The 13598-nt window shown below is 38.4% G+C and overlaps 1 protein-coding gene across 3 annotated transcripts in view; it reads right to left on the reverse strand.

The window, feature by feature from the left end:
* The window catches only part of LOC121945941 (glucocorticoid modulatory element-binding protein 1-like), a 29132-nt gene continuing 15534 nt past the window's right edge, over positions 1 to 13598 (reverse strand). For 2 of the 3 annotated variants that reach the window (XM_088084094.1, XM_088084096.1), the window contains 9 exons: positions 11226 to 11368; positions 10815 to 10873; positions 9519 to 9640; positions 8519 to 8622; positions 7816 to 8000; positions 6094 to 6243; positions 2167 to 2304; positions 1801 to 1917; positions 1 to 1712 (listed from right to left, as the gene is read on the reverse strand). In XM_088084094.1, the coding sequence (XP_087940220.1) occupies positions 1183 to 1712; positions 1801 to 1917; positions 2167 to 2304; positions 6094 to 6243; positions 7816 to 8000; positions 8519 to 8622; positions 9519 to 9640; positions 10815 to 10873; positions 11226 to 11350 (1530 nt within the window). In that variant the 5' untranslated portion in view covers positions 11351 to 11368 and the 3' untranslated portion in view covers positions 1 to 1182. Of the gene's footprint in view, positions 1713 to 1800; positions 1918 to 2166; positions 2305 to 6093; positions 6244 to 7815; positions 8001 to 8518; positions 8623 to 9518; positions 9641 to 10814; positions 10874 to 11225; positions 11369 to 12870; positions 13345 to 13598 lie in introns of those variants that run through there. The other variant, XM_042490321.2, reaches the window with a different exon arrangement.

Consider the following 13598-nt stretch of genomic DNA (forward strand, 5'->3'; position numbering starts at 1 on the left):
TTCTGTTAAAATATCAAACAGATAGGTTTTTATTTAAAATGTGCTCATTATCTTACAAGGTCGTTCGAGACATTAGTGTCCTTTTCATCATACTCTCGTGCATCACATATTTTTTATCCTTTATATTTTTTTATCATAAAGAGAAGGGGAAAAGTAATTTACGATTATCTACTTGCAGCACGTTAGTAAAATCCCGCATACAGCAACGGCACATTAACAGTCACAATATTTACTTTACAGGTCTTACTGTCAAGAAGAATTTCAGTTCTTCAGACAGTGAATGTCTGGTGCATAGATCTTAGGCATTATCACAAGGGCCTAAATATAAGCCTGAGTGAGACATATTTCACAAAATCCAAATGATATAAAATTCAACACATAAGTGCAAATCACAAAATTTTACATTACAAATGTTATTAGAAATCAATTATAAAAGTATGAGGAAAAATTTGTCATAATGACATGAAAAAGTCGCAAACTACTTTAACACAAGGGAAAATGTAAGCAACAAAGATCATAAATAGAACCAAATATATTTACATCTCAGAGGCAGCTGATTTTTTTCTTTAATACATTTAGAAAAACTTTCAGAGTACTGCTTCTATTACTAGATTCAATAGACAAGAGAGACGTCTGTGTTTTATAGCTGCAACTAACCATTATTTTAATTAACAATAATAAAAATTATTGCTTATTTATCATTTCTAGTCTATAAAATTTCATAAAATAGTACCAAAAATGCCCATTGCAATTTCCCAGAGCCCAAAGTGACAGCTTTATATCACAAATTCAGTTCGACCAACAGTCCAAAACCCAAAGACTAAGAAAACGTTTCAAATTTGAGCAGCTGGAATCAGTGAATTTTATGGATTATTGCTTAGATAATGATTTAAATGATAACTCGATTACTAAAACCCTTGCCAATTAATTTTCTGTAAATTTACTGATCAATGCATCGACTGTCAGCATGTCCAAAATGCTCTTTCTAAGTGTGTAATTTATGGTATCAATGCAAGAGCAAATCTGTGCTCATAATCTCGCTGCAGTAACCCTGACTGAAGTAAGCGCAGTATATATGTCAGAGCATACAAGGAGGAAAAAGAACAGCTTGGCGATATAATGTTTAGTCTTTAGGTTTCAGGCACATTCCCTCACTTAGTCCAGAGAGATCGTCTCTCTCCCTCACATACTTTTATGTTTCTTTGATGCCTTTTTTCCTATAACCACCTTTTCAATATCATGTAAGCCCTCTGTCTCCTCTATGTCCTCACTTCTAAGGTGAGCGTCTTCCTGAAACTTAACAGTCCTCTGTCCAGGCTCTTTGTGGATCCCTGAGGTGTCCTCTCCCTCCACTTCCTCTTTCCCCAACCTACGAAGCTTCTCTTGGTTCCCTGTCTCACCGAGCTCACACTCTCTCTCCAGCGTGGCATTACGGCTATCTCTGTCAGTCCTGCCAGCTCTGGCTTGGTGGCGCTGGCCAGTGGAGGCAGAGAAATGTGTAAAGAGCTGAGGGCTGATGGTGAGCTGAGCATAAGGTGCAACAGATAAACCAGTAACAGAGAGAGGCTGGATCACTGGGCTTGTTTTGACAGAGGACAGCATGTTTGACGGGTTGTGACGTTGAGGTCGTAGGTGTTTCAAGGATTGAATTTTGTAGGAGGTGCTTTTATCGCAACCCTGCTTCCTTCGCTCCTGCAAAATCTCATCGAGCGCTAAAAAAAAAAAAGCAGGATATTGGTTAACACAATCCACTGGGGTATCACTGTGTGCACCATATGTTGCCTTCAGCAGCTTTCTCACCATAAACATTGTTATGGATTTTGTTCTCTTCGTCCTGGCTGCGCTTCAGGTCCAGAGCTTGCTTCACTGAGTCTAAAAGGCCAAACATCTTACACAGGGAATTAAGTATGACGGCATCTGACAAAACAAAATCATAAAAAGTCAGCCACAAGGCTCGAATTAATAATACAATTGTGCTCAATCACTTGAAAAAAGAAAAGAAAATCAATGTCCATGATCTCAACCCAGATTTAGCTGATGGAGCCTTTATTAAAAACATTTTTAAAATGTAATTTGAATTTTTCTAACTTAACTGACATATGATTGAATTTATAGCAATACTTTTCACAGTCTAGTGGTTAGCTAAGTACCACTGTGGGAACTCACCTGTCTCCTGCAGGTTGGCCTTCTCACTGCGAACCTCCACTCCTTTAAGAGTGGCTAATAATTCAGTCTGGAGACTGGACAGGACCTCGCCCATCAGCCCTGAGTCCGCCACACCCTTCCACAGGCTCAATACTCCATCTAGAGAAGGTCAATTATGTGGGACATTATTATGATATGTGGGAACTCTGGGGAACTGTGTGTGTTTGTCTTTTCATTTAAAAATGACAAAGTGCCGCAGAGATATATGAGAAAGTGGTATCATAGAGGTGATTTGTGTATGTGTGCGACAGTACGCATTCCTGTGTGAGCTGTGGAGCTGGACGGTAAAAGAGATTGTACCCAATAGGAGGAAAAGGCAAAGCAAACGGAATAAGAAATGTGGGATAAATGAGATGGAGTACCGAGGCGGGAAGATGTCTGAAAGTAAGATTTGAGGAGAGTTAAAGGTTTGAAAGAGAGTAATAAATCGAGGAGGGGAAACACAGGAATAAGTGTCAGGGCTGGAGAAACAATGGAAAACGATATAACGAGATAGAGGAAATGGGAGAGGTGAAGCACTTGGGGAGAGGATGTTAAATGGGTGATAGAAGTAGAAAGAGAAGAGTAGGAAAATGGGGTAGAAAGAGGAGAGGAAGGAGGACAGCGCAGACTGAAAAATTACTCTGGATCTGTACAAAACTGAGCCAAATAGAAGTTGAGTATATAAGAGTGACAAAATGTCAGAGGTGCTTGATATCTTATCTTGCAAGAGATGCTTCCACTTTCATGTTAACTTAAATGTCCGTCAAGATAAATGCAATAACCCAAGGAAAATATTCTAAATCCTATTTACAGCTATCTGAAGCTAAATTCATGTATTTCTCCATGCCGGGAATGTACTCTAATGGAAAGAAACACAGTTCAGAGGAGATAGAGGAGCGTAGTTAAAGGCTGAGTAGGTTTCCTGAGAGTTGTCAATTTGTTTTAAGCCCTGTGACAAGCAATACCGCTTGTGCAGCGAGGCACTGCAATTTGCCATTCACACAAAAGATCACTTGAGGCTATTCTACCGACTGTGGTCCAGCTGGAACAATGCCTAATCAGGTCACCTTTAAAAGCCCTTAAATCAAAGCTTAGGTCCCTGCAAGAAAAAGCCGCACTTAAAAATGTCAGATGCCGTCGATGGTAATATAAAGGGACGTGACTCTCTGCCTGCTAGTGGTCAGCAACTTTTTAAGGTCAATCTGCAGAAATGGCAGAACAACCTACAACTGCAGATTCAGAGGTTCATTGGCTCAATGTATCAGAGGTGTCAAGCAGCAGTTGCTGCAAGAGGTGAGACACAAGGGACAGGCGGACTGCAGGTAGACTGAGGTTAAAGGAATACTTCACCCACAAAATGAATATTTCTATATCAATTATTTATTCTGCGTTACAATGTAAAATCTGACAAGTTCATTTTACTTTAAAAAATCTAGGAAACCAACTGCCTTGAAAAATGTCAGTAAATATAACTATTAATCTTAATTTATGTTAACTTTATATCTTATTGTTAAATTTACTTTACTTTACTTATTTAGTTGTATTTACTGGATTTTGTGAAGTTAAATTAAATCAATCTTTTCTCAGTTTTAACGATTTCAGTTAACCTGGTATACTCTGCTAAATATTTGTACTCTGCCAGTTACAGAGTACTCAGGCATATTTGTATTTTCTTAGACATGTTAACAAAACACAATTTACAGATCTCGTAACTTCATCATTGGCAAAATCATCTTTGTCGTGATTAAGTTAAGTCAGACTAACTTGATCGACTGAAAGGGCTTACTCTTAGAGAAAAACAAGGTAATTTCACTCATCATTTTTAAGTTAAGTTCACAAAAATTAAGTAAAGTTAAGCTAAATTTCAAGTAAACTTAACATTATTAAGTAAACATAAATTAAGATTACCAGTTAAATTTACCTTGCTTTTACAGGGCAATCAGTTTCTAAGATTATTTTAAGTAAGATCAACTTTTAAGTAAGATTTTACAGTGTACCTCGAATTTATGAAAAAAAACTTTGTTTTTTCCATGCTTCCACAGTGGACAAAGAATCCAAAAACTGCAAAAATTCTTTTAAAAAAATGAAGCAATAGGGGAACACTTTAACAACAGCAAAACTACATCCTAACAATTACAAATTTTAACACATTCAGTGCACTATAATCCATGTTATCCAGTCATATGCTCACTACTTCCCAAATACATGCATTTTCGCTATACCTCACTATTTCTAAAACTTCTGCATATGGGTAGAGCGCATGGACAAGTCTGTTCAGACATTCCATTTGGGACGTGTCCACAGGGGCATTTTTGGATGCAAGGGGTCTCGTTGCTTCCCAGCATTGGATGCTTGATGGGATTACCACTAGATACATGACGGCTTGTTTGCAAATTTTCTCTTATAGTAAGAAAAAAAATTTCATGAAATCTGCTCCTGAAAACATTTGAGGCGAGAAAGACGGCATTCAGTTGTTGAATCTGTCTTCATTTAAGATCGATAGTGGCTATTTTAAAGTTTATTCGGGAGTCTCTAGAGGTGGCCAGTCACACTGGATGCCCCTGATTTGCATAGAGTAGCCTAGATTCAACTTAATGCAAACGAGGAGCGCAACACAGCACTACCTGGATGCATTGCACGGCTGCTTACATAGACAGTGAACAGGAAAATGAAAATTGGACATATACCAGTTGAGGATTGTTGAGATGTGCTTCTTGTCTGTGCCTGAAACTGTTCATACATAAACAATAAGGTTTTAGAGAGAATGCATGTGTTTGGGAAGTATAGAGCATACAACTGGATAAACGAGGCTTGGATTAAACTGCACGAGTTGGATGAGAGTTTGTAAATGGATGTTTTGATGCTGTTGTTAAACATGATCCCCTATGACTTTTGTTCATTAACAATGTTCGCCATTTTTGGATTCTTTGTACACTGTCGAGGCATGCCATAAAAAACAAAGTTTTCTTCAAGAGTTCAAGGTAACACACAGTGAGCAATTGATTTACAAATAGTCATCTTGTGGGTGAAGTATTCTTTAAAAATTCACAGTTTTCATTGTTTTTCTGCACTTTTTTCATTTATTATTCATGCTATGACAGTCAAAACGTGTGTCTGAATGTTGCATCTCTTTTCCTCATCAGTTAACATTGTCATCTGCTGCGAAATGCTGTTGCAAATTAAGGGCCGCCTCGTTTAAAGGACAGTTTAAAGGACATGGCTTTCGAATGTGTGGCCTCTGGAGGACTGAAGGTCAGTGAGCTGAGCCTGTGTCTCCTCCAATAATAAAAAGGTATCTTATAAACTTTCCAAATTTACCTCCAGGACATTGCCCTTGACCAGCTGACAAAGTGGTTAATGCCAGAAGCAAATGAAATTTTCATAAGTTCAAAGTGGAGGTCATGACATATCACTTGATAGACGTTTGGCAGAGAGACACGTGACCTCCACGTGTCCCACGTGCCAATATAGAACTATAATGGTATACCACTGGATTACAAAGCTTTTAAACTGAACTTAGTAAGCAATGTGCTGCCTCATATAAAAGCTGCAGGTGAGTAGTTTCCTGCTGTGCTGGAGGATATTGTGCAAGTGCATGCCATCAGTAAATGAATGAAGCCCTTTATTGCTGGTTCAGTAGTAACTAATTGTGCAGAAATAATGCAGTTAGATGGTTATTTGTATCGCATATTACCCTGTGAATTCTAAATAAAGTTTTAATATAAAGAAGGCTCTCATTTTCTTGTTTTTTGGTAATGTTGGAAAATAAGTTCATGGATTAAGCTTTAATAATCAATATTTATCCTATAAGCCCACCCATTTCTCAGTCTATTTCTCCACTCCCACTCTTCCTCACTCTGTTCAGGCTGTTTAACAAGCACCCGTACAGCCTTTTCTGATATTTACCAGGTGTGTCAGCCCTCTTTCTCTTCACAGCATGTCCGTTGGCTGTCATGGGATTTACATCCCGAGCTGGACCAGGGCTCCACTCTGCTGCTGCACTGAACTTCTCCTCCAAAGGCTCCTCTACCTCTGCTGCATCATGTACAGCCTCTCCTGAAATAACCACAAAAAGGGGATATACTGTAAATAGAGTGCATAAACATCTCCTATTACCAGCGAACATGAGTAGGCAGATGGAAGACTGCCAATGAAATCCAATTGTTGTTTTTTTCCCTTAGATTTTTCTTTTTTTCTGTGCTATGGTTGCTCAATAAGGAAACAAGCGCATAAATTAAAAAGGTATCTGACTGCTCTTACAGGAATAGTTCAGATCTTTTGAAGTGGGTTTGTATGAGGTACTTATCCATAGTCAGTGTGTTGCCTACAGTGGATGGTGATCTAGGATGGCTCAGTTTGGAGAAGCAGGCTGGAGTCTGACACAGAGGCTAAGCATATACTGCTGTGGAGGTGGTTTAGCAACAAAATGTATTTTAGTCACCCTAAAAGGTCCCTCCTAAAAAAAATCTACATAGTTAGTTTAAGTATAAGCTGTATTGAGAGTATTCTCACAGCTTTTCTTTTCCGTCAGACAGCCTGTTCCAATGGGAAAGCTTTTAACGGCTTCAGATTCCCCATCTACGCTCTTGTCAAAGCCACCAGCTCCAATGACAAAAAAGTCATTTTAGCATGCTGAACATAGGAGCTGCTGGTCGACCGTTTCTTCAGTCACTCAGTTAGTCTGTGTTATTGTGTGACTTTGGTGATTCCAAACTAACGATTTAACCCTTTGAAACCCAGATCGACATCACTTTTCTTGTGCCGCTTTCAGACCCTTTGAACTCCGGGTTTAGTGAGAAATTAGCAGATTTAGAAAATTATTTTTAAAATTATAGGAAAAATTATACTTAGGATTATCAATTTAACTTTATTTTAAATTTTTTGTGCTCATTTTTTTAGGTAATTTTTTGCACAATACTAAATTCTTACTATTTTTTGAGTACTTTCGTCTTAAATTGCTCATTGCCTTCTATCTGTGTTTTTGAAAGAAATCAAACCAATTTACTCATTGGTTTCAAATGGTTAAAATGCCAAAGTCAGACAATAACACAAACAAAATATCTGTTTGAGGCAGCGGTAGACCAGCAGCTCCCATGTTCAGCGATGTTAAATTACTGTTTTCTCAATGGAGTCTGGCTTTGAAGAGAGAGATAAAATGGCTTCATTTTCCTGTTGAAAATTGCTGTCTGACATTAAGGTAAAGCAGCGAAAATACTTTCAATATAGCGTACACTTAAAGTGATATTATTTTTTTTAGATTACCTTTTTTAGGTGGCTACATTTATTCTGTTGCCGACCCATTCACAGCACTACATTGCTTAGCCTCCATGTCGAACTCCCGCCTGCTTCTCCAAACCGGGGGTGTGCCGACTGATATGTAATGTACTGTCTATGTAAAAGTACCCTATCTATGCCTTTAATAATCATCTCCTAATTAATTCCTTATTGTCCTTGAGCTTCAAAGGCACGTGTCTATTACTATTCATGTTTCATTATTGCAGATGAACTATATCCAGGTGGCTTTTAAGGTTTCTGTCTGCATCATCTCAATCATGTCATAAAAACAGCAGCCGAAGCATATGTGGGAGAAAAAAAAACATCAAACTGTAAATGCCAACTGAAATCTACCTGTCAGGGGAGGCACCTGTCCTCCAACAAGGTCAAGAGCCAGACATGACGGGCTCGGCTGCACTGAAGTCCCCGGAGGAAGCCGCGTGCTGTTGATCAGCACATCAAATTTAGTGCTGCGGCAGGTGTTACTGCACACCGTGTCATGCTGGTAGAAATCTATCTGGCCAGAGTCCATCATTTTCCTGCGAGATAGAGAGAGGCTGGTTAAAAGACCGCTACGTGAGAATAGTGTGGATTGAATTTGTTGAACAGTCTTGATGGTTTTCCTGAGGTTTTTTTGACACAGAGCCCATCGGTCTGACCTCTGGAGGAATAAAGATGAAAAGAGCAGATATTGCCTATTGAGTCGGCATACTGACTCACAGTAACGGCAAGAACAAGTGCAAACACGATAAAGGGGTGAGAAGTTTCACACAGCAGCTTGCCTGCGTGTTATTTGATCCTGCTATCATAATAATGCTGCTTACCGACTACCTCTGGAATGTTCTGGCAAACCCCAACAGCAGACAGACTCCACAAGTACAAATTATGTGAATGAGATATGCTGCTGACTTTGTTAGATTGAGGTGTGTTAAGTCTGACACTTTAACCCCAACGCAACAGCGTAATTAAAGGTCACACAGATTTACGGTTAGCACCAGTCAGCAACTATGAGGACGAGGACAGACAGAAAAGTAGTGTTTTTTTTTTCTCTTCATACCTGAGCATTACCCCTCCCAGTCTGATGGCCCTTTTCCAGTCCTTCAGAGTGGCTTTCCCTGCCAGGTGGACAAACTGCTTGGGACTGATGAGCTGGTCATTGAACTGTAAAAGAAGAAGAAAAGAAGAATAACACAATGTATGCTCATGAAAGCTATTATAAGTACTGTAAAACTTTGAATATAAGTCTAGTTGCAAATAATCCTAAGAAACCTGAGCAAACTGGCTAGAAAACATAGGAAGAAATAGCCCCAAAATCAGCAATATATTCAAAAGTAAAAAGTAAATTAGCTGAAAATGAAAAAGGAGAAGAAAAATAAGAGAAAAACAAACAAGTAATGAAACACAAAAGGTGCTAAAAATTAAATCAAATGAAATAACATGTTTTTTTGTAGCGTAATCTTAAATATGAAATTTATCTATATAGTTTTCTCAACATTCCCTCCTTTTTAGCAAAATTTCAGGTAATTTTCTGTCACATTTTACTTTGCAATTTTTGCAGTTCATTTTTAACGAAGTTCTTTCGATGTACAGTATAAAACTGGGTTATTGTTTACCTGCTGGAGATAACATTAGTTAGCTGCGTGGATCATGCATACAAATACCTGTATATATGTTTAAACTTTGTGTCAATATGAATATGCTACACACACTGTTAGCTTGGTAAGATTCTTTACAATTCAATCATTAATCTCATTTTACTGAAACCATGAGCACCAAAGAAGGCAGTAATACCGAGAACAAGAGACACAAAAAAGAGGTTAAATAAACAATTTGATTGTATTTCCCATCTTTCTGTGTGAAACGAATAAAAAGCCTGTCCTATATAGTCTGTCCCAAATATGAGCCTATTGAGTTCAATGATTTAAACAAATAATTGCCTGGGCTATTTACTGAGGTTTTAACAGTATGTGGAGAGAGGAATGAGACAGATATGACAGAGAGGATCGAAAGAAAATCATGTCTGGTGGTGTGAGGAGGGTTTTACTAAGTCAGCTTACTTTGACACATCTGACGTTGATCCCAGGGCACACAAACTTCTTAAACAGAAGAACCGCTCGGCTGTCTCCACAGGTGATGGGGTAGCCATACTCGATCTCCTCCCCATCTGCTTTACTGTTTTCTAACAATAACAAGCCAAAAAAACATTAACTGTGTTGAAATGTATTATACTGTACCAGTGGTGTACTGTAACCAGGTAATAATAATTCATTATGGTACTTTAGTAAAGTACAGATTCGCCCCAAAAGTACTTGTGTATTTATATTTCTGTCAGCTTTTACTTTTAATCCACTACATTTCCTAAACAAAATGTATACTTTTACACCACTACATTGAGTAATTTACTTACAGAATCCAGGAGGAAGGGAGGAAAGAAGGAGGGAGGAAGGGACAGACAGATGAATGAAGAAATCGGAGGGAAGGAAAAACTGGATTTTTTGCTTTAAATCCTTTAAGTTGTGAAAAATATTTTTCATTTTCTTATTTTATTTTTTCAAGTGTAATGTAGGTGGTCAACCAATTATACCACGATGTACATGTTAATTAGAAATAAACTTTCTCCAAATTATGACCACTTGCTTTTTAATTATTTACAGCATGTACTTGTACTTTTACTTTCAATGCTTGAATATTTAATATTGTAAAATTACTGTCGACACTGAAGTACAGTAAATATCAGATACATTAAGACTTTTACTAAAGTTATATTCAAATAGGTGACTTCAACTTCTACCAAAGTCATTTTCTGGTGAGATATTTGTACTTTTTTACTCAGGTGTGGCTTTGCAGTACTTTATCCCCCACTGTAGTGTACACTACACAGCAAAGCAATATATTCATTAATCAAAGTATAGTTATGTGTGCTGTGTGAAAAAAAGTAGGATTGCTTCATTCACAGCATGCTCAGAGTGTCATGTACATGCCATGTATTTCACCATCTACACACGAGTGCCACTGCCGCTGTTACCGAGTTATCCTGGTATATTAGCACCGTGCAGGCAGGCTGAGCAGATTTTTTTTTTTTTTTTTTGACTAAGAAAACAAATGCTGCACAAATAATTTCTCTGTTTATATACACTGTGTTCTGACTCAGAGACAATAAAATAGTTACAATGATGCTGTAAACGTGTATAGGCCTACTTTTTTCCACACAGAAAACTGATCAGGGATCAATAAGGGAACTGAAAATGGGACTGATAACCCTAACCCTAACTGAATCGATAACTGCAATGATATCAATAAAATCTTGTCAATTTCCATCCCTAAGTGAGAGGAGGTGTCTTTGTGTCACATACCATGATGTGTCTCTATGGCCAAGACTGTGGTGCCGGTGTCAGCAATGTCATCATTTATCCTGCAGAGGGCGACAAAATCCTCACATTTAACAGAAAAAAACCTTTCATGCAGGCTGGTTTAATAGTTCAGCAAAATATGTGCATAGCTTCTGCATGTCCACCCTTTTGAAACATGTAAAGCTTTTATTTTCCTTCACATAGCTTACTGTTTTATTCTTTGACTTAAGGCTGCATTAAACTGAATATGATGAGCAGTGATGTAGAATTATGCCAACTTTGCTATGGAAAAAAATAGATTTAATGGCTATACATTTGCACAATTCTATTTTTTTGTTAAAATTTGCTCCTCTATTTTGTCACACAGCCAATGCAAAAGATCTATTGTCCCTTTAACAATATAAGCCACGTTACCCATGCAGGATGGGCTGTAGGTGCAGGATGACTTGAGTCTTATGGTTGTTGCCACTGGATTCCCCTTCCTCCTCCTTCACCATCATGAGATCCCCTGCAGACACAGTGACCTCAGCACCCGCCATCACCCCCTCACCACAGAGCTGCACGCAGAGAGGGACAAGCACGCATGTTAGCATCCAGATCACACACACATACATGCATGCCATTTAATGCACACACAAGTTAATGACAGCCTCCCCCCCAACAGTCTTTTCTGGCATGCAACTGTCATAGAAATGAATCCATACTGGGCTTAAAATGACATAATCCTGGGCAGGCCTATAGTGCTGTTGAGAATGTACATGAATGTCTGAGATGACTGGCCAAAAGCTCAGTTTGAACTAAAACCTGGGTTATATGGCCAGAATTGTAAAAATAAATAAAAGTGCAGCAGTCTATTTGCTGCACTTTTATTTATTTTTACAATTACCTTTAACCCTTTGAAACCTGAACAAGTTGGCTTGACTTCTTTCGAAAACATGGGAAGAAGGAGGAACTAAGAAATGACCCAAAATTTAGCAAGAAATTAATTTAAGCTAGAAATAGCTACCAAAAAAAGGCAAAGAAGGAAATTACCTGGAAAAAAAACACTTAAAAATAAAGATTATTTTGTAACATAATTTTAAATGTATAATTATGATAAATATAAATATAATTTTCTTGACATTCTCGACAATATTTTTGTATATAATTTATTTTTCTAAATGTAATTTTCTACATTTCCAGGTTTCTCACATTAAATCATATATTATGTAACCTTGTTGTATTTAGGCCATTTATTTTTCCCACAAGTACAGTAACAATAAAAGACCTGTTGAAAAATTGTAATCTGTTGGAGTTGTTAACAAGTCATATTAAGCAAGTCATTGAACCCAAACTGACAGCTATCTCCACATAAAGTTGTTAACTTGTCTCTGTTGTGCTACGAAGCCTATAAGCCTATATTAAGTTAATCTTTTTTTTTCATCTTAAAAGGTGACAGTTAAATTCTGAAGTATATGGCCCTTAATGACTAATGTGTGTGTAACAAAGTAAATGTAGATGGGTCATGTGTCAAAGTGTCCACTGAACTACTATCTATGATAATAAGGAATTAAAGGAAATTGCCTAAATTAGAAATCAGTAAACAGTTAAAGAATAACCAATAATAAATTGTTACTTTTTTTTTTCTTTTATTCTGCCGATAATATTCTTTCAGTCCTGAACGAGCAGCAGTCGACGCTTTCGAAACACGGGCGACAATATCAACAGCACGAGGAGAAATAAAGGCGAAATTAACAAAATGCCTGTTAATTCAATGGCAACCTTTTCCACGCAGTAAAGAGTCGACTACAGTAAATGTATAATCATATCCCATACTGTATCAACTACCTCTTGTTGGATAACCAACTCCTACACGGACAGTTGCGTGCCGTTCTCACCCTCCTTCACCTACTCAATCTGACGTCTGTCGGTGCGGCAGCACGCACACCCCGGCCAACAACGGTGCGACGGCGCGCGCTCCTGTCCCAGAGTGGGTGCAGAAAAACCCGCCGGGTCTACTCCTAAAACTCTAAAACACACATCCTGCTACTTTAAAGAACATTGTGATAGTTTTACTTACCGTTTTACAGCAGGGGATAGTTCATCCTCCGCTTGTCAGAGAGGCATGAGAGCATGCGCCGTGCTGCTTCGTTACACTTCCTGCAGTGAAGGCAGCATTTGCCTGAGAAGCATCTGTCCCGCTGTCACGAGAAGCGGTTAGTTCGCACGCGATGTGTAAATCGGTCAAACTGCTCTTACGTGCAAGCGCACGGCTTGGTTACAGCTACCTCTGAGCCATGCTGCTGCATGCTGGAAGACTGCAAGCTTCAGAAATATGTTTTTTAATCCAAATGAAGTCGTAAAAATGTTTTGTTTTTAATGGACGGCGCCCCCGTGGTGGATTGTAGACTCAACAACAACGCGCTATTTCAGTCGCCACTTGTGTGGCCTAATTGTGTTTACCATGCAATAACGCTGCTCAAAGCAGTTGCGTGCTGTGTTGTTGTTGTTGCCAGTGTGTCACCAGCAGGTGGCAGGGTTTGCACTTAATTTCAGTAAACTGATGTAGGTGTCACACAGACAAGATGTTTCAAAACTGTTGGTTTTAACCATAGAGCTCTTTGAACGCAGCATTTCACCATTAAACTTTATGAAATAGCCTGTGCAGAAAATATGAGATCCAGGTTCAGAGTGGCTATCTGAGGAGAGTAAATCAATGACGATGAAGTTAGTTTTCGATTCGTAGCTTCTGATTCACCTTTAAAGGGAGCGTTAAGGGGAACGTAATCTGCAATGTTTAAACGACTG

Source organism: Plectropomus leopardus, chromosome 11 (assembly GCF_026936395.1).
Source record: "Plectropomus leopardus strain MGB_pleo_1.0 chromosome 11, ASM2693639v1, whole genome shotgun sequence".
In the NCBI taxonomy this organism is placed as follows: domain Eukaryota; kingdom Metazoa; phylum Chordata; class Actinopteri; order Perciformes; family Serranidae; genus Plectropomus; species Plectropomus leopardus.